Source organism: Podarcis raffonei, chromosome 5 (assembly GCF_027172205.1).
Source record: "Podarcis raffonei isolate rPodRaf1 chromosome 5, rPodRaf1.pri, whole genome shotgun sequence".
NCBI lineage: Eukaryota > Metazoa > Chordata > Lepidosauria > Squamata > Lacertidae > Podarcis > Podarcis raffonei.
In genome coordinates, this window is record NC_070606.1 from 28,732,595 (window position 1) to 28,751,977 (window position 19,383).

The window sequence follows — 19,383 nt, forward strand, 5'->3', positions numbered from 1 at the left end:
ATTCAGTTGAATTTCCAAATGTAAAACTGTCAAGCGAATGGCCTCTTCAGCATGCAGTGGAAACATCAAGTAAACATTGGGCTCTCCAGCAATCCTCACTATTGTCTTCACCATGGTCTCTGGAATCACCTGGAGCACCAGAAAACCACTCAGACCACGCTAAGAATGACTGCAAGACTTATTCCACGCACAGGAAAGGGTGTATCAGCAAGCATCTAATCATACACAATCCAAATTTAACAGATAGCGCTCAGGAAGGTGTTTTAAACTTATACAACCAATTGTATAGATGCATCAGAGTTTTTCTCTATGCTTTGTGACCTCCAACACTTCGTGATTCCCAGCTGGTTTTGCCTCCATCTTCACACAGGCCTGGCCTAGGACATTTGCCTATTGGCAGCGGCTGAATTTAGCCACCACTAGCTTGTTTTCTGTAACTGATTCACATGAAAGCAGCTTGATAAAAGCGCCAACCCCCCCCCATGAGATATTTGAACCCTGGTTTGTCCCAGGTGCTAATCTGACACTCTAACCACAATACAGCACACTGGCTATTTTGATCTTATTCTCTTTTTTTACAGAGATGTGCATAAAGAGTTAATCAGTACCTTATTAGATGTCCAACCTATTATTTATTTCTTTGCCTTATCAGCAGTACACTGAGGTGATTCATCTGAAAGATGGCTCATAGCTCCCTACACTTGAGAGATTAGAGTAAGTTCTAAGATGCAGTCCAAACCTCTTCCTTTGATGTGGCTTTCTGGTGAATCATTTAGTGGAGGTAGCCTTAATCACATCAAAGGCCCCTTTATCAGCATCTTCCTGTTTTTCAGCCAAGGTATGCGGCCTATATATGTTACTCACAAGATATACTTCACCACTCTTAAAAAAAACTTTTCAATAGTTCTCTCTCCCGTTGTCTGATGTAAAGTAGCATGCAGTTTTGGAGCAACTGCTCTTAGCTATTCACTTTGTTCGGTGTCACTCCACTACCACGATGTTAAATTAAGTTGCAGTTCTGAGGTTATCCCATGGACCCAGTTTATGGATTTGACTACTGAGGCCATCCCCAGAGAGATGAGGATTTGGCAAAGCTCTCCCCCGCTTTTCCAGGCTTGACTGCTGATGAGCTCCATGGGGGACCTTACCTACAGCAAGTAGAAAAAACCACCCCCAAACCCATAATCTTGCAATTCACACGAGCTACCAGAGTCACACTGCACTGAGCTGCAAGTACAACACTGCCTGCTGGATTCCATTTAAGGTGAAGGTTGGTTGGTTGGTTTTTAACTTTTTAAGCCGTACACAGTCTGGGATCAGCCAACATTAGGAAGCATCTCCTTCCCCATAGCCCTGAATGACTGTTAAGATCAAGCATAGAAGGCCTGCTGTGTATTCCCTTCCTATGATATATTTCATCTGCATGGCAGGACTTTTTCTTCTGTTATGATGCCCGTTTATTGTTGGAGAAGGCAAAGCCCTTTGATAGCCAGGAAGGTGGACACACCAGCAGTCTGGGGTGAATGGTGAGCACAAGAAAACTTTTTTTTTTAACATACAGCCATAAATACATTTTTTAAAATATATATATAAGCTTTAAATCACAGACAAATATATACAGTATAAGCTTTAAATCACAGACAATCATTCTCTCATTTAGACACCTCTCCTCCTCTTTCTGAGGTTCCTTGTTTATATTTTAATTTACTGCATATCCAAACTACACCAATTTGTTATTTACCCTCTATGTTTCTTATATGTTGTTGCTGTTGTTGTTTTTTCTTACTGCAAGTTGTTTACATTAACCCTGCTAACATCTTAATTTGTTTACAATAACTATGGAAATATACTATAAATGAGTTCCATTCCTTCTTAAAAACTTGATCTTCTTGATTTCTTATTCTTCTTTTGAGTTTTGCCATTTCTGCATAGTCCATTAATTTCTTTAACCATTCTTCTTTTGTTGGGACATTGTCTTCTTTCCATCTTCGGGCGTATAACATTCTAGCATCAGGGGTCACATACATAAATACATTTTTATATTGCTTAGGTAACTCTAATCCAATTATTCCCAAAGCCATAAATACAAAATAGGTAAATAAACAATTACTACATAATAATACAATGGAGTGTAAAAGAGTTCACAACCAGTTATACTTGAGCACTTTTCAGTTACCAGACGGAAATATAAATCAGCTTGTGAATATTGTAATATCACACAGTGGTTTTGAAGGAGAGAGGGAGAAAACTGGTCTTGCAGCCAGTTGGCAATAACTACCAAAGTCCGTTACTACAAACACTTTAATGCCAGCTAATACTATTGATTACTTGTTATGGCTGGGTACTCCACTGAGTGGCACAACTAAAAACCCAAAGTGACTGCTTCAGAACATACCTGGGCACATTTCTGTCAAAGCACATGTTACTTAAATTAAAACGACAAAATTGATTATCATCTACTTTATTAAATAATAAAAAAGCTCCGCTTTAAAAGAAATTTCCTTGAGGATATTTTGCTCAGGTACTACGCCTGAGTTCAAGGATCTTGGGCTCTAAATCAGGCTTCCCCAACCTGGAGCCTTCCAGATATTTTAGACCACATCTCCCACCTGCAAAACATCTGGAGGAGGGCACCAGGTTGAGGAAGACTGCTCTAAAAGCTCCCAGCTCCCAGCTGTTTTGGGTCCCACGCCTCGGCAGGTGACAACAACCACAGGTCTGGGACCAGCTTTCCTCTCCTCCGTGTCTGAATCCTGACTGCTGTTAAAGGTAATTTCCACAACAGCATCCACTCTGTTTTATTGGCAAGAGTTATTTTATTTGCAGAATGCTTTTCCATTAAAAGATCAAGGTGACATCCTAAGAAGTTCAAGAAAGCAATGATCGAAAATGTTTGGAACAATAAAAAAATTCTCTTAAAAACAAAAAACGAGCAGGAATAAAGCAACAATATAAATAATGGACCTGCAACAAAAATACAAATACTTTGTATTTTTTTATATAAAAAAATCATAATCTAGTGGAAAGATTCATGCGCTGGTAGACTTCTGCAATGAGGCAAATCCTTAGGCCAGGTGGTGCCACAGCAGAAAGGCTGCTGTTCCATAGGCTGACACAGAGAATAGCTGAGTCGTATGATCATGTTAAAAATATTCTGTGGCATTTTCAGTGCCCCAGGTTTTATAGACCCTTTCTCTTGCTCACATTAACACTGGTATCTTGCTTTTGGAATTTCATCACACCAGCCATAAGACTGTCAAGAATTACTGTTTTAACACTTAAGTGTACAAAGTGTTTTAAAATTCCTATCCGCATGATAACCCTGAGCGTGTACCCAAGCGGCCACTGGGTGAACTGCACTGGGAGCAAAGCTACAAATGTTCCAGCCCCAGGCCTTAATTTGGAAGTGGACTCATCCCTGGGTTTTGGGTTTCAGTGCCAAGGCTCAAACCTTGGGAATTATGAAGCAAGAAGAGATGAAAGGGCCACTGAGCATGAGCAGAGTGCATTAAGTAATTTAGGCTGCTAATTAAACAATCTATGGCCTTTTAAACTGTTTGTGTGTGCACGCACAGAGGGGGTATTGTTTTCCATTTGTTATGTAATGTTGGGTTTTTACATTTTAAACTGCCTTGTGGTCCTCGGATGGTGGGCGGTATAGAAATTTAGTAGGATAAAACAAAAAAAATAAAATAAAAATAATCCTAAACTCATTACTGAGCACTAAGCCCCTCTGAGCACAGCAGGACTTAGAAGTGACATGCATAAGCTTCTCCTGTGATCTTAGTCCCTTTTACTCCGCCTTTGGAGGGGAAAATAACCAAGGCAGACGATCTGCTCTCATCAGCGTCCCTCTCCTCCCCCCCCCCCATTTGCTTTCCTCTCCCTTCCTCCTCCAGCGGGATATTTCAGGATCCCTCCCTCCCCCTCTCCCCGTGGATCTCTGCGCTGCTCTCCAGCCTCTACCCAGGCAGGCCTCTCTCCTCGCCATCCTCCTCCTCGGTGGGTGTGAATGAGTGGGCGAGGGGTGTGACCGCGCCGGCTTCGGCGTGATTTACGGCTTTGCTGAAAACGGCTTTTCCCCGCAGCATCAGCACCGCTGGCAGCCGCCGCCGCCGCCGCCGCCGCCGCCACCACAGCAACAAGTCAGGTAAGCGCTGCGCTCTGCGCCACAGCCTGGAGCCCGGAGAGAGCCGGGGGCGCACTGCGAGGGGGGGGGGAGGGAAGGAGGGCGCAAGGGGCCCGGGAAGGATCCCGATGCAGGTGGCTCAAGATCATTGGAGACCTGGGCCAGAGAGAGGCAAGCAGGCAGGCAGGCATCCCTGGCCAGGCGCCCTGCCAGGCTGCAAAACCCCCCAAATCGTGCAGGAAGCGCTGGCTGTGTCTTTCAGCAAACCCGCTTGGCTGCAGACATCTTTCTGCATAGTGGCCAGCGCTTCTCCGTCCTCCACAGATGCGGGTCCCCTTCTTCCCACCCGCTCCTCTGTACCAGGCTGCATCTCTGCCGTCCTCTCCCCCCTGTTCCCAATGCCAGCATCCCTTTTGATCTTCACTGTAAAGCACACGCGCGCACATCCAGACTTCCCACATCTCTCTCTCTCTCCACCCCCCCCATCTGCATATTGCCGGCGCTCAGCTTCCTTTCACCTTGCTCTGTGCTTTGGTGTGCGGTGTTGATTTGCCAAAGATAAGGATGAGGAGGAATGGAATATTTCACTGTCTGTTGCCCAACTTGACTAATATAGAAAGCCTCGTCGTTTGACCCAGATATATCAATATCACAATGCTTACGAAAGGACACATCCAATAGAAAGCAAGCTTGTGAGGAAGATTTGTAAATCTAGGATTTTATCTTTTTCCAAAATTCTCCAGCATCCCTCGCAGGCCCTAGTTTTCTAGGTACTCGATAATTATGAGTATTTCATGAACAGGGTTTGTGGTTTTGATGTAGAGGAGGCCTCAAAATGACTTGCAAATCAGATATTCGATGACTTCGTGCTGCTGGGCTGAAATCTGAAGGCGACCAGTTTAATTTCCCAAACCTATTTTGACACTGAGCTTGATTTGCATGTCTCACACAAGGCTTGGTTTGTGTTTGCAGAAATGCACGAGTAAGTAAATGGCGCCACCCAAAGTTAAGCACCTTTCAGTCCCATTTATTTCTATGGGTATGTCAGGATATCGGAAGCTGCCTTATATTGAATCAGACAATCAGTCCATCTAGCTTGCTGTTGTCTACTTTGGCTGGCAGCAGTTCTTCATGGTTTCATAGAGGAGACACCAAGGATTGAACCTGCGACCTTCTGAATCCAAGACAGTTGTTCTGTCCCACTGAGCTAAGGCCCTTCCTCCTCACCTATGACAAATCAGCACAGCACACCAGTAAAGAGCACAGCAAAGTGGAAGCATTAAGCAGATGCTTAACTCTCCCACCAAAATCAATGAGGCTTGAAAAGTGCTTAACTTTAAGTGAGTCATGCCCACATCCTGGAAACACGCTGACAGCTGCACACTGGAAGAATGGCAGATGAAGGTGATGGACTATATGAGCTTGGCAGAGATGACGAGCAGAATCCGAGACCAGGGAAGAGAAGCGGCGGAAGAAGAATGGAAAAAGTTCAAGGACTATTTAAAGAAACATTATAAAATTAATGACAGTTAGAATGATGCTGGATTAAAATAAATGGTTACTATTAGTAATGGTCATGACAAAGAGAATAAGGGTGATTAGTATAAATTTATAACAAAATAAGGCAAGATTTCGCTGAATAACTGTAAGAATCTGGAATACAGAAACGGGAAGTAAGAGGAGGTCGTGGAAGTAAGGTTTAGAAATTGGGTTATGAAATGGTACTTGTTTTATGTTTTACTATTGTTTGATGTTTGTTTATGTATGTTTTGTTTCTGTTATATAAAAAACTGTTCAATAAAAATATTATAAAAAAAAAAAAAGGAAACACGCTGACAGCTGAAGGTCTATGAATGCACACTGCCATGTGACCAAGTTGCCTAGCATGAAATTGCTGCTGTTATGTTCATCCAAGGCTCAGGGTGGCTGACACTAAAAAAAACCCCAATCATTCAGGTCCCATAATAAAAACAACACCTCATAAAACCATCCTGAAATGTGGTAATTCAGGATCTTGAAAGGTTGTCATCCTCATTGCACTCATTTCCCGTTAGTCTCAGAGACCTTACCTTGGGCTGCTATTTCCCTTTTTAAAAAAAATTAAGGGTACCATGTCTTTTAATGGAGAAAGGCTCCAAAATGCAGGAAGGTGCTGCAAGGAATTTCCAGGAGACTCAGAAGTGTCCTCTCCTGCTTCCTAACATTTCTTGAGCTCCTTCAGGTGCTTATCTCTATAAAGAACCTACTCTCTCTTGAGAGAACATGCGGCTCTCCTTCCAGTCCATTAGAGATCTTGAAAAGCACCTTACGCTGAGTTATGCAATTGCAGCTCGAACCTATGCACGTTTACTCAGAAGTAAGTCCCAATGAGCTTGATGAAGCTTAACGTAAGTGTACATTGGACTGGGCCTGAGTCCATCTGGTTCAGTCTTCTCTACTTTGAGCAGCAGATGCCTCTTAGGTGTTGCTCCAGTGCTACTTCCTGAGATGCTGTAACCAGCAGTTGATTCTGGGACCTTCTGCATGCCCAGCAGATGTGCTCCCACTGTGCTGATTCCACCACTACCATTGTCTCTTCCTGCGCTCCCTTCTTTTTCTCAAGCCTCATTCTAGCCCCCAAATTCTGAAAATAAGCTCAAATCTTAGCTCTGACTTCAGCTAGGGAGAGAAAATAAATGTATGCAAATATCATGGATCTGCATAACTGATTCCCTCTAGCTCAGTTGCAGAGCATGTGCTTTGCATGCAGAAGGAGGCATGCTCAATCCCTGTTTGAGTGGAGGGCTGGGAAAGAGTTCTGTCCAAAACTGCTGCCGGATGGTGTAGTCTATACTGAGCTGGAATGGACCAATGGTAGAAGGCAGCTTCTTCTGTTTCCTCCCCTGAAATGGGTGTTTCCCAGATGCAGAATTCAGAAAAGTTCCATGCAGAGTTCCAAACCCTTTTGACTTACAGCTATATTGGGATGCAGACCTATATTTAGGTCAGCTATATTTAGCCAGCTCATCTGGCTGGGTTTCTCCAGCCGCTCTGGGTGACTCCCAACAGAACATTAAAAACACGGTAAAGCATCAAACATTAAAAACTTCCCTAAACAGGGCTGCCTTCAGATGTCTTCTATAAGTCAGATAGTTGTTTATTTCCTTGACATCTGATGGGAGGGCATTCTACAGGGTGGGCAGCACTACCGAGAAGGCCCTCGGCCTGGTCCTCTGTAACCTCATTTCTCACAGTGAGGGAACCTCCAGAAGGCCCTCAGAGCTGGACCTCAGTGTCTGGGCTGAACGATGGGAGTTGAGACTAAGAAACCTGGTACGATGCAGAGGGATGGACTAGATGATGCTCAGGGTCCCTTCCAGATTCTACGATTCTATGATTCTACGATTCTCTTTCTTTTAGGATCTGGAAAGTAATGCAACAGAACACTTTTGAAGAAAGCAGATACCCCTGGCAGGAGTCGTTTGAAAATGTCAGTGTCTGCATGCCGTTCCGTTGCCCACGATGCGGGGACCGCACCAGATTCAGGACCCTGTCATCCCTGAGAGCCCATCTGGAATACAGCCACAGTTACGAAGATCGGAGCCTTCTGACAAAATGCAACCTCTTTTCTTCCCTCAGAGACGCAGACCTGATCTCTTCTTCCGAGCTCCTGACGCCAGGGATGCTTGGCGACGGCCCCGGTGTCATGAAACCAAAGACGTCCTATCTCAACTTCTGCGACACGGCCCAGGAGAACACCAGGAACAGGAAGCCGCTGGAGGCGGAAGCAGAAAGGCCTGCGTCTCTGGGGTCAAATTACACGTCAGGGGAATCCGTAGACGAGCCGATATCTAAGCCAGGGTTGGCGACAAGTGACTCGAAAGCCTCGTTCGAGGCCCACGTGAGAGAGAAGTTCAACCGGATGGTGGAAGCGGTGGACAAAACGATCGAGAAGAGGATCGACAAGCTTACCAAAGAGCTGTCCCAAAAGACGGCCGAGCTCTTGGAGGTTCGGGCAGCTTTTGTGCAGCTTTCTCAGAAGAAGCAGGAAGTCCAGAGGCGGGAGAGGGCCCTCAACAGGCAAGTGGACGTGGCGGTGGAGATGATCGCGGTGCTGAAGCAGCGGCTTACGGAGTCAGAGGAGGAGCTCCACAGGAAGGAAGAGTAAGTGGGAGGATGGGGAGAAGGACGACAGGGAGGGGGAACCGCAGGCCTAGGAGGTCAAATGTGGCCTTTCTAGCTGGCCCTCAGAATCCTCCTCAGGCCACACACCCTCCTGAGCCACACCCTTCGCTGGCCATGGTTTGCAAACTCCTCCAATGTTTCCGTTTGGCTAGACTGGGTCTTTGAACTCTGATAATGCTGCTTGTGTCTCTGGATTGAGGATAGGGCTGAGGGCTGTGTGAATGTGTGTGGAAAGTAATCCAGACCTTCCAAGTGCCCTTATTTTACAGGAACAGCCCCGGATTTACAGAAGCCACCCCGGTTTCTGATTAGGATTTCCCTAGTTTCATTTGAGAAATGTTGGAGGGTATGGAGTTATCTGACCCCTGAGCCATCTGAAGGCAGCCCTGTATAGGGAAGTTTTTTAATGCTAAATGTTTTATTATATTTTTATATATGTTGGAAGCCGCCCAGGGTGGCTGGGGCAACCCCGTCAGATGGGTGAGGTATAAATAGTAAAAGAATAATAATAATAGGGATGTCCTATTATTATTATTATTAAATAGGATATCCCTATTTTCACTGAAGGAATGTTGGAGGGTATGGTCACCTATTATACAGTGATAGAATATGCATTTATTGCTTTGCTCACTTTTGCTCCGGGTGTCGCAATGTGGCCCCTGACCTCTGAAGTAGCTATAATGCATGTCTTTTCTGTCACAGGAGTTTGGGGTGAGGTTGTAGTAGGAAGACATGCCAGGCAAGGTATGTTAGAGGAAGGCCAGTATTCACTGGTGTCTGGTCCATTAGGGTGAGTGAGGCACTGGCCCACGGACCTCAATCTGCCCTCAGACAGCTCCCACTTCCCTGCCTTCTTACCAACAACCAAGAAACTTTACACACATAATCTTTTGCAACACAGATGAGAGCATGTGTAGGTTTTGCTTCACATGTGCATGAGAGCCCTTAGGAGTGCAGATCACACCTGGGCTTCTTTATGCACAGAATTTGGCTGTTTACACGTCTATCGGCTAATCCATTTATTCTTTCTGTCATGGATAGGGAACCTGTGGCTCTCCTGAAATTGCTGGCATTTCCAACTCCCGTTATCCCCGTCCATTGGCCATTTGGGCTGGGGCTGATGGGAACTGAAGTTCAAAAACTTTGGGAGGGCCACAGGTTTCCCACCAATGTTTCACTATATGTCTGCTCCCCATCTCTTTCACACCTGTGTCTTCTTTTCTCCACAAACCGGTGGGCACCTAGCTTCTTTAGAAAGCATACGATTTCTGCCTTGAAGCATAGACCCATTGATTTGAGATGCGAAGAAGGCACACATCAGGGTATACTAATTCATGCATCATTCAAGCAATCCAAATTTATTAGATGGATCTTTTAAACAGGCCGTGCAATAAGGGTAAAGACATTTATGCTCTCATGGCATCTGGTAAGATTACTTATACAGGAAGGTGCTACTCTATAAATAAGGGTATGTGCTTTAGCTTCAGAACTGGAGGTAAAGACATAAATGTCTTGTTTTCAAGTACCCCCTTCCCACCCTCAGTTCATTGGAAAGTAAGTGGTGCAAACAGCATTAGATGGGATCGTCTCTTGGAAGGAGTCATAATCTGGTTTCCTGCTGGCTTTCATAGCAGATACCGAAGATATTTTGGCAGTTCCAGCTCATCTAAAAATACTTTCATGTTGCATTCATTAAAAATGTAGTAATTGCCAATACATTATTTATATGTGAACTACTTAAGACTGCAGTCCTCAGATTGCCCACTCTCTGATGTTCCTCATCAACACCAGTAGAAGGAATATGGAGCAAATGGTTGAAAGACTGCGGTCTCGGTTAGCACTCTTAGACACCTTCAAGCAGTTCAAAATACCTGCATATTTTCAAATTAAATGTACAGTGCTGCTGTTGTTAAAATTAGCTAGCCCTATAGCTCAGACATTTAAGGCAGCAACCCTAAACGTGCCAACTAGTAAGTTAGGCTGCAGTTCTATACGCAATACTAGGGATGTTCACGGTCTCCAAGATACCTGTGCTATTTTAAAAATCCCAATATACTTCCAAGTCACACTGTGCTCTCTCTGCTTTGATTTATGCTTCATGCTCTGAGCCACTCTATAAAGCGAAGCTGTGTGTGCCCCATTCACTATAATGGGGAAATCTAAAATGTTCATAAATTCCCCATCTTTTGGCCAAAGCGGATGGAATCGACCGGTGTCTCTTCAGAGTGGATAAGCCTGACAAACTGCAGAAAAATAGGTTAGGGAGCTTTTTGCTGGGAAGGTAAAAGGATTCACATTTCTAATACTTATTATGCCAATTAAAGCTCAAAAATCTGTATTGGTTTCCTTTTTTTAGGGGGTATTCTTTATTCATTTTAAAAATTCCTAGCTTCCCTCCATTAGTACCAATATCAGCGCAGGGTACGACATAAGATATATTATATAGCACCATGAAAAATTCTTAGAAACAGCTAGCAACCAACCAACCACAATGAGTTTCCACGCACGCCTAGAGCCAACCTGATTTTTTAATCTTATATTGGAGTTCTCCATCCTCTTCCCAGTTTGCCTCAATTGAAGATGTGGGCCTTCAGATGTTGCTGGACTCCAATTCCCATCAGGTCTAGTCAGCCTGGCCAACTGTCAGGGATGATGGAAATTGTAGTCCAAGAACTTCAGGAGGGCCAGAGGTTCCCCACACTTAACGTGTTAAAGAATGGCCTTGTTTTTCATACAAAGTCCTGCAGGGGACAAGAGAAGAAGAAGTCAATATGTTTCTCTTCTCAGGGAGTGCTGCAAACCCATGAAACTGAGCAAACTGTGTACCATGAAGGTTATTTATTCCCTTTTGGCCTTTGGTTGCCTGCCTTGTGCTTGCACTGCGCTGGTGTTTTGGGACTGCCCTCTGTGAGGAAACCCATGGAGAATCCAAAACCCATGCAGCTCCACTCCTAACAGCTTGTTGTGTGGATACGACATCCCAGAATGCATTGCATAAGGCTGGAGCCACATTCATCTTTTGTCACAGGCCTTGAAAAGAGCAAGAGGGAGTTGAAACCAACAGCCTAAGATAGATAGAGTGCAGCTAAGATAAGAACGAAGAATGGCAACAAATGGGAAGGCTAGTGAAGCCCTTTATATTGTGGCAGCAACATATGTGGGCCTTTGGACAGATAAATAATAATAATTATCACTGTTATTGTATTTATATGCTGTTTCCCAGCCACTCGCTCAGCCACTCTCAAAGCAGCTTACAGTCAGCAAAATACATTCCCAACCTTTGGAGAGATTACTGTTCAACATAGGACAGGAGGGAGAAAGGCAGGAAAAAAGGGTTGCACATTCAGTTGTATATGCATGGCTTGGAGGTCTCTGAACAACTGGCATATTTACTGGCATATTTGCCCAGTGAGGGTACAGAGAAGTCAGTTCTGCTCCAAGCAAATTGGTCTCTTGGGTGTCTGTGTGTGCATTCTGGGATTGCTACAAAACAATTCACTTTTTCTTCCATATATCACTGCAAAGATCAGTATTAACACACACACAAACACATCAATCAGTCAGTCAGTCAATCAATCAATCAATCAATCAATCACCAGCCCCCTTTTTAAAAGGAAAACAGTCTTTCAGAGGCATCTCTTCTACCATACTGAGGCCGCATTCCCAGAACACATTTTAAAGCACTGTGATACCACTTTAAGCAGCCTTCCCCACAAAGAATTTTGGGAACTGTAGTATGTTAAAGGTGCTGAGAGTTGTTAGGAACCCCTGTTCCCTTTCCAGAACTACAGTTCCCAGAGTTCCCTAGGAAGAGGGATCGACTGTTAAACCACTCATGAGAATTACAACTCTGGGGGGGGGGTGAATAGGAGTCTCCTAACAGCTCTCAGCATCTATAACAGCCTACAGCTCCCAGAATTCTTTGGGGGAATCATCCATGAGTGTTTCAAGTGGTATCATAGTGCTTTAAATGTATAGTGCAGATGTGGCTTGAGTACGTTCTTGGTTATGTTCTTCAAGACATAATGGGGTTTTTGTTCGGTTTTGCATTCTAGTGGGAATGCTTATTAACTTCAGCTGGATTTTGTTGCTGAACCTCCTGCTAATTCTCTAGAAGAGGAATCAAGATATTGCTGAACACTTGGAATGGATTTTGTTGATTAATTGGGTTCTCATTGTTGCACCTCTTACTTGGTTCGGCTTTTGCTAATGATGCTCACACTCTAAACAACTGCATAATGTCATCATAAAATCCTTTGAAACCATCTCTCACTTCAAGAAAGGCTCCATTCTAGAGGAAGGCCTGGGTCCCATTAAGGAGACGTTCCGTGCACATTTAAGCATTCAGATTCCACAAAATCCAGCAGGAAAAGCAAAGAGAAGCTCCTCTGGAATGGGAAGACTCTCATTGCAGGCTTAAGATGCCTCTCAGGTGCCGGAGGTTGTATTTCCCATTTTCAAACAGGGGGCAAATTATTGTCCTGAAAGCTTCTTATTGTCTGAAAAGGCCCTTCAATTTATTGTTACTTCTAGAAGCATTAAGGTGATCACTTATTCATCGCCCCCCGCCAAAGGAAATGCCTCTCACACTCAAAAGAACAGATATTTGCATATTATTTGCATATGTCACTGTATCTGTATGGATGCGTATTTAGAAACAATGACTTTAACTGAAATAAAAACATGGTAAGTTTTACCATACTGAAGAAGACTGAGACCAGTTGAGCTTGTGTGTCTGCTCGGTCTGTGGCCCAGTTGCTTACTGTTGATGGCACCTTCAAGGCCTTTATCTTTAAACCCTTCTGTTTGAAGGGCTGTCCTCTCTAAAGGATGCTCCCCAGCACCAGTGTTGCCCGCTTCTTTGGCTATGTGCAAGTGGTTCTGAGAAGGTCAGCAGTGCACCTGGGACTGAATATATTCACAGCACAGGCAAGAGTGTCCCTAAATTAAAAAGTAGCACCCGTCCGTTTTTTCCTTCTGCTCTCTAGCAAAAAGGAGGAAATGCCAGTGTTCTTCCAAATTCCAGCAGAGCTGCACTTTTGTCGTTTCAGAGAAGTCGTTACATTTAATCACTTCCTGGAGGAAGCTGCTGAGAAGGAGCTTCGCGGCAAAGCCAGGCTCCAGCGTTTCATTGAGAATCTCCTGCAGCGGGTGGATCTGGCAGAAAAGCAACTGGAGTACTACCAGAATCAGCAGATCGTGGGCAGCTACAGCGATGTCCATGAATATGTGGTAGGCAAAAAATGAGGGGGGTGTTCTTTCATTAGACCTGAACAGGAAGTGGAACTGATGGGAATTATAGTCCACAGCATCTAGGGTGCACTGTGGGTGGGGGCGGGAAGGCTGATCCAAGCTCTTGTTCTAGTGGAGCAGGGGTTGTGGTGGCAATTTCTGCTATATTGTTTGTTCAGTTGGGCATCTGTCTCGAGAGACAATGGAGTGTGCTTCCGGGGGTCAGACCTCTGCCCAGTTGGCAAGACCCCCCTCTCAGCTTTGCTGATGTGGTCCAAAGGAAAATGAAGCTATACTTTGGGCACCAGCTTGGCTGCAAGAGTTGCTGGAAAGAGGTGTACAAGGTGCCATCTTAGGGACTCCACTGCAGATTTGTGTAGAGTTTACTCCTTAGCCTTTGAAAGTACATCTTTCATCCTTGGGATTCAAGATAGAGCTGTTGTTGGCTATGTGTATATGTTGATCCCCTCCCCCTCCCCCCATCTCATAAGAAGCATCCTGCTCGATCAGACCAAATGCCTATGTAGCTTAGCATCATGTTTTCCACATTCAGGGCCGGTCCTGCCATTAGGAAAAGTGGTGCCTCAGGCAGCAGATGATGAGGGATTGACAGCAGCAATGAGGTGTTGGTCTGCCCTGAAACCTTAAGCTAAGTCAGGTGTATTCAGGTGCAGTGGAGGATGCTGTCCTGGTGATGAAGTAAGATTAGACTAGCAGGCGGATCAGCTTTGGTACATGGAATGCAGGGAGGCACCGTCTTGTCTTTCACCTCAGGCGGCAAAATGCCTTGGTCTGCCGCTGCCCACAGTGGTCAACCAGATGCCCCTGGGAAGCCCAAGAACAGGACATGAGAGCAGTAGCCCTCTCCAGTTCATTATCTGCAGCAACTGGTATTCAGGGGCATGTGCTGTGAACCTGAAGGTGGCATACAGCCATCATGACTTGCAGACGTTGATAGCTTTATCCTCCATGAATTTGTCCAGCCGTCTTAGAAAGCAATCTAAGCTCCCATCATGGTTTCTGGTTAAAAAAAGGTAATGCTTCAAATATGAGAAAAGTCTGTTTAATCAGAGACAACTGTGGGACTGCATGTGTATCTGCAGGCAATGATAACTCTTATCATACCTCCATTGAGCCTCTGAAAAAATGTCAGTTCACAGCTCGAATTTCTTCTTCAGCATCAGACACACCCCCCTTTTTTATTCAAAAAGGTAGCAGTAAACAAGCATAAACAAGGAAACGTGATAATTGAGGGTGCACGTGCGTTCTGCTGGTATAGTCACACGGCTGCAAATGAGGCGTGACTGCTAATTTGTTCAGGAGACGCAAAATAGCAAACGAAAAGCTTGTCAGAGGTAAATGCCCTGAAAGCTGCTATTGAAATAAGAAAAGTGATATCTTTTATTGGACTAGTTGTACAACACATCTAAAAGGCATGCCAGAAAATTAAAATTCATGACCTTGTGGCAGACAAAGGACTGGATTGAACAGAGACTATGGGTTAAAACTGTAGCTTCCTTTTGCCCCCCCCCCCCCCGTTGCAACATATAAGCTTTGAGTACAGACAGGTTGTGTGCGTTTATTTGTGTGTGTGTGAGGGGGAGAGAGAGAGAGAGAATTTCTTGGAAGGCCAGAAAATAGTCAGGCCCACCATTGTGAGAATCCCAGTTTTTTATTTTTATTTTAAAGAAAAGAGTTTCTAGTTCTTATGGTTTGAAATATAAGTTTGGACAAACGTGGGTTATGCCTGCACAGAAGTAGCTGAGAGAGAGTTCCAAAAATCAAGAGTTTTCAGCTTCAGGCCCCATATAACTTTTTGACTCTGCCACATGAATACCTGGATAGATTATGCAAAATAGGAAATATCACAGATGCAAAATAACTAATGTTTGCTCATTTTGTATTGTTTGGGATGAAATGCAGTGCTTTCATTCCTGGAAGCAAGCCCCATTGAACTTCTGAGTAAAGATTCAGGTTGCAAGACAAAAGCTGCAGAGTTCAGCCAGTCAGTGCAAAATCTGAATAGCAGAATATAAATTTATTATTATTATTTTAACCCAAAGCTACACACATTCCTGATTATAGGCCTCTATATGATGATGTGCACAGGTTGGGGGACTGCCAGACCCAGAACCAAAGAGACCTGGGTTGTCTTTGCTGTTAGGAAGATCTTGTTTGTTTTTTTGCATTTGTCTACTTATCTAACTTTGATAAGTCAGCAAATAAATGAATAAAAAAGAGCTATTTCCATATGTTACGTCAATCTGAATAACGAGCGTGTATGTTTTAGTTTACAGATATATCATCCAGCAAGAAACCCAGATGCCTGTATGTATGTTATTTCATACTCTTAATACAAAATATTTCGTACAAATGTGTTGCATCTCTTGTTCCTGGGCCCTCTCTGTTAAACCTGACCCCTTTTCTTCGCCTCAGCAGCAGCCGAGGAAACCAACACGGTTACTATAACACCCCTGATGTGAAACCTCACTCTCTTCAGAAGGGACGGATGCACTTGAAGAAAGCCAAGGAGGACAAATCCTGCGCCCACCCAGTTAAATTGTTTTATGAACCTGTTGACTGCGCAAGGGACGTTTGGAGACCTCAGAAGAAAGGGGACGCCGTCGGTGCCTCCCGCAAGGTTAACGTGAAATCAAAGATCAGTAAAAAAAGCAAACAGCTCTACTAAGAGCCCATATACGATATAGAGATATATGTATGTATCTAACCTAATCTATTTATAAATGCATAATGCAAGATCTGGCAGCTTTGGGCTACTACAGATAGAGATTAATAGCACAATCATTCGCCTGTCTGCTCAAAATTCAGTCCCCTGAGTTTGACAGGACTTGCTCCCAGGTAAGTGTGCCTAGGATTGCAGGCTTAATTCTGTCGAACTTGGAGGGGTTTCCTTCTGAACAGACAAGTCTAGGATTGCGCCGTTGGTCCCACCCATTGCTTAAACCACAATATATTTCCCTATGCATTTGGGCAATGATATATTTAATAGATGATATAAATACGTAAATATATAGAATAATTTAACTGCCTCATTTCCAGGACTTTGATTGTAGATGTGGCACTTTATTTTCCCCAAGAGCATCTTTTCAATTGAGTCCGGCATTTCACTCATCCTAAGTCTTGTTTTGCTTACTTACGTTTGGAAGAATTCCTTCTGCCTGGCACCTTAATAAATCCCTTATCTAGTGAGAGTGATGGGTCGGGAATAGAATTAGAAAACGATTTGTGGAAGCCCTAAATGCACTGAGCCGAGTGTTCTTCCTTTGACGCCAGGGCACAAACTGCACCATGCCACTTCTGCAAGGACTAAGCAGCTGGGAGGAATCTGATTGGATGACTACCTCCCTCCCTGCCTACTACCACCTAGAACAGGAAGTAGGGAGGAGTGAACTGGAGGTCTCTGTAAGCTGCCTTCTGCTGGTGGCCTAGACGGGCAGCTGTTGTGATTGATCCCTGCACTCGCCTTCTGGGATGCCCTCCAGCTGCAGTGGGGGGAGGAATGGGAGGTTATCAGCACTGCCTTTTCTGGGTAGCTATGGCAGGTTGGAGGCTCAGGGCTCACTCCTTGACTTCCTTTTCCATACAGCTGAATGGCTACTTTAGTGGTGCAGAAAGCGCTGCAGCAAAGCACTACAGTGACTTAGTTTTGTGCCTTGAAGGTCAGCACATCTGCAGCCATTTAGCTATATTGTATCTGCACCTCACTTTTCCTTCAAGGAGCTCTGGACAGCATACAGGAGGGTTGTTCTGTTTTGCCCTCCTGGTTTGGGCTGAGGGAGAGTGGCTCAAGGTCATGCCACGAGCTTTACACATGAGTGAGGGGTTCAAACTCATGTCTGTCTGGTCCAGGCCCCAGGGGAGTAGCCAGGGAAACCATGGCCACTGCTAGGCCCACAATGCTCCTAGTGGTTTTTCTTACCCTTGAGCAAAAATACAATACAGCAATTGAGCCCCTGCATGACATAGAGTGGCTTGTTTTGCCGTTCTTGATCCAAGCTCAAACGCTTGCTTCACGTAACTTGCTCTTTCCTGAAGCAGCCCTGTGTGTGGTCAAGTTGCCCACCATCTTGCCCAGGAAAAAAGCCTGAGGCCACATGATGCCATTACACTGCAAAGGCAAAGCAGCGGGTCTCAGTCTGGACAGTGGCTGGAGCCATAGGTAAGCTGCTCTTAGCTTTCTTAAGGAAGGCCGGGCTAAGGAAGGGTGCTAATAAGCTGCCATACTTCTTCCATAGAGTAACAACCCTCCCTTAATGGTAGCAGCCACAGGACTTCCAAATAAGTGGGGTGGGTTGTGTTTGGCCAAAATACCGTAGTTAGTTAATTCATCCACTTTGACTTTCTGGAACAGATGTGGGCAACATAAGACCCACAAGCCAAAAATGGCCTGTAATTCTGTTTTGCAGAATCTGACATGAGTTGCAGTCCAGTCGGCCCAAAGTCTGTTTTGGGGGGCCTAATCCGGCCCCTATGGCAGTTTATTTCCTGGAGTAAAATCCTAAAAAAACCTTGACACCTTAAAAAAAGCTCAATAAGTTTGGTTGGCCCTTTGGGCGGCCCTCACGGCCCTTTATTTCATCAAATCTGGCCCTTTTTGAAAAAAGTTTGGACACCACTGGTAGTGGAAGGCTTAGAGCAGGCATAGGCAAACGCGGCCCTTCAGATGTTTTGGGACTACAACTCCCATCACCCCTAGCTAACAGGACCAGTGGTCAGGGATGATGGAAGTTGTAGTCTCAACATCTGGAGGGCCGAGTTTGCCTATGCATGGCTTAAGAGACACATCAGCCCCTGAAGCTAGATGGGGGAGGGGGGGCATTGTTATCTCTCTTCAAGGAGAATAGAGCAACAGCAGGAAACTCCTCTGCCACCTAGTGACTTGACCATATAATGGCACCATCCACATGCTTCGCTTGCAACATCTGATGGCTCACGCTGCTCATTCCGAGTGCTGCGGGGCCTCAGGGTCTTCACAACTTTGTGCATGGCTTAGTGAATGAAGTTCGCTAAGAGCAGAATCCAAAGGTGATAGCAGCATTCCCCAACTTAGGGAACTTGGTACTTTCCAGATGTGTTGGGAAAGTCATGTGGAATGGGTGTTGCTGTCCGAAACATCTGGAGAGCATCAGCTTGCGGAAGGCTTGGCTACACAGTTTTTAGTGTGGCCTAGTTCTCCCTGAGGTGGTAGACTTATGCCCAGGCTGTACCATTTTATAACTGCAGGTGGGAGCTCATGTGATGGAATGGTCCTCTACCGATTAAAAAAAAAGAAAAGATTTCTCACATAGAAAGCTAGCATGTTGGAGACAAAGCAAGACTAGATCCCTTCTTCCTGACACCTGCTTTCTATGAAGAGGGAGTTTTTGTTTGGGGTAGAATGTAATCAGCCTGGAGTGGTACAGTCCAAGCACAAGTTATCCACCCCATGCCTATGTTTCATTTACCCCCTTGCGGTATCTGCAGTTGCTGTTGGCTGCTATTCTATGAACTCTCATTAAATGGAATACCAAAACCCAGTGGAGATTTGTATTTGGCCCTCTTCAGCCACGAACGGTTCCGATTCCTCCCCAGAAGAGTTGGCAAAACATGCAAAGCAACCCCGAATACAGTGCTTAAATTTGTAGTTTGAAACCATACTTTTAAATAGCAAACTACAGAAGGAGGCAATCCATAATAAATTGGGCTGTCAACTGATAGAGGATACAACAGGTATAGGCAAACTCGGCCTCCAGATGTTTTGAGACTACAATTCACATTATCCCTGACCACTGGTCCTGTTAGCTAGGAATGATGGGAGTTGTAGTCCCAAAACACCAGGTGGGCTGAGTTTGCCTATG

The 19,383-nt window shown here is 44.8% G+C and overlaps 1 protein-coding gene across 4 annotated transcripts; it reads left to right on the forward strand.

Moving 5' to 3' along the window:
• Positions 1 to 3,909: 3,909 nt before the first annotated feature.
• Positions 3,910 to 19,072, forward strand: ZNF365 (zinc finger protein 365). Of its 4 annotated transcripts, none has more exons than XM_053388368.1 (5): positions 3,910 to 4,150; positions 7,529 to 8,272; positions 13,345 to 13,525; positions 15,816 to 15,853; positions 15,962 to 19,072. In XM_053388368.1, the coding sequence occupies exons 2-5, from the start codon at positions 7,542 to 7,544 to the stop codon at positions 16,212 to 16,214; spliced, it is 1,203 nt and encodes a 400-aa protein (XP_053244343.1). In that variant the 5' UTR covers positions 3,910 to 4,150; positions 7,529 to 7,541; the 3' UTR covers positions 16,215 to 19,072. The 4 variants fall into 4 exon arrangements, with proteins under 4 accessions (XP_053244343.1, XP_053244345.1, XP_053244344.1 ...); XM_053388370.1 differs by having other exon boundaries at positions 3,911 to 4,150; positions 15,816 to 15,857; positions 15,962 to 16,105; XM_053388369.1 differs by having other exon boundaries at positions 3,912 to 4,150; positions 15,965 to 19,072.
• The last annotated feature ends 311 nt before the right edge of the window (positions 19,073 to 19,383 follow it).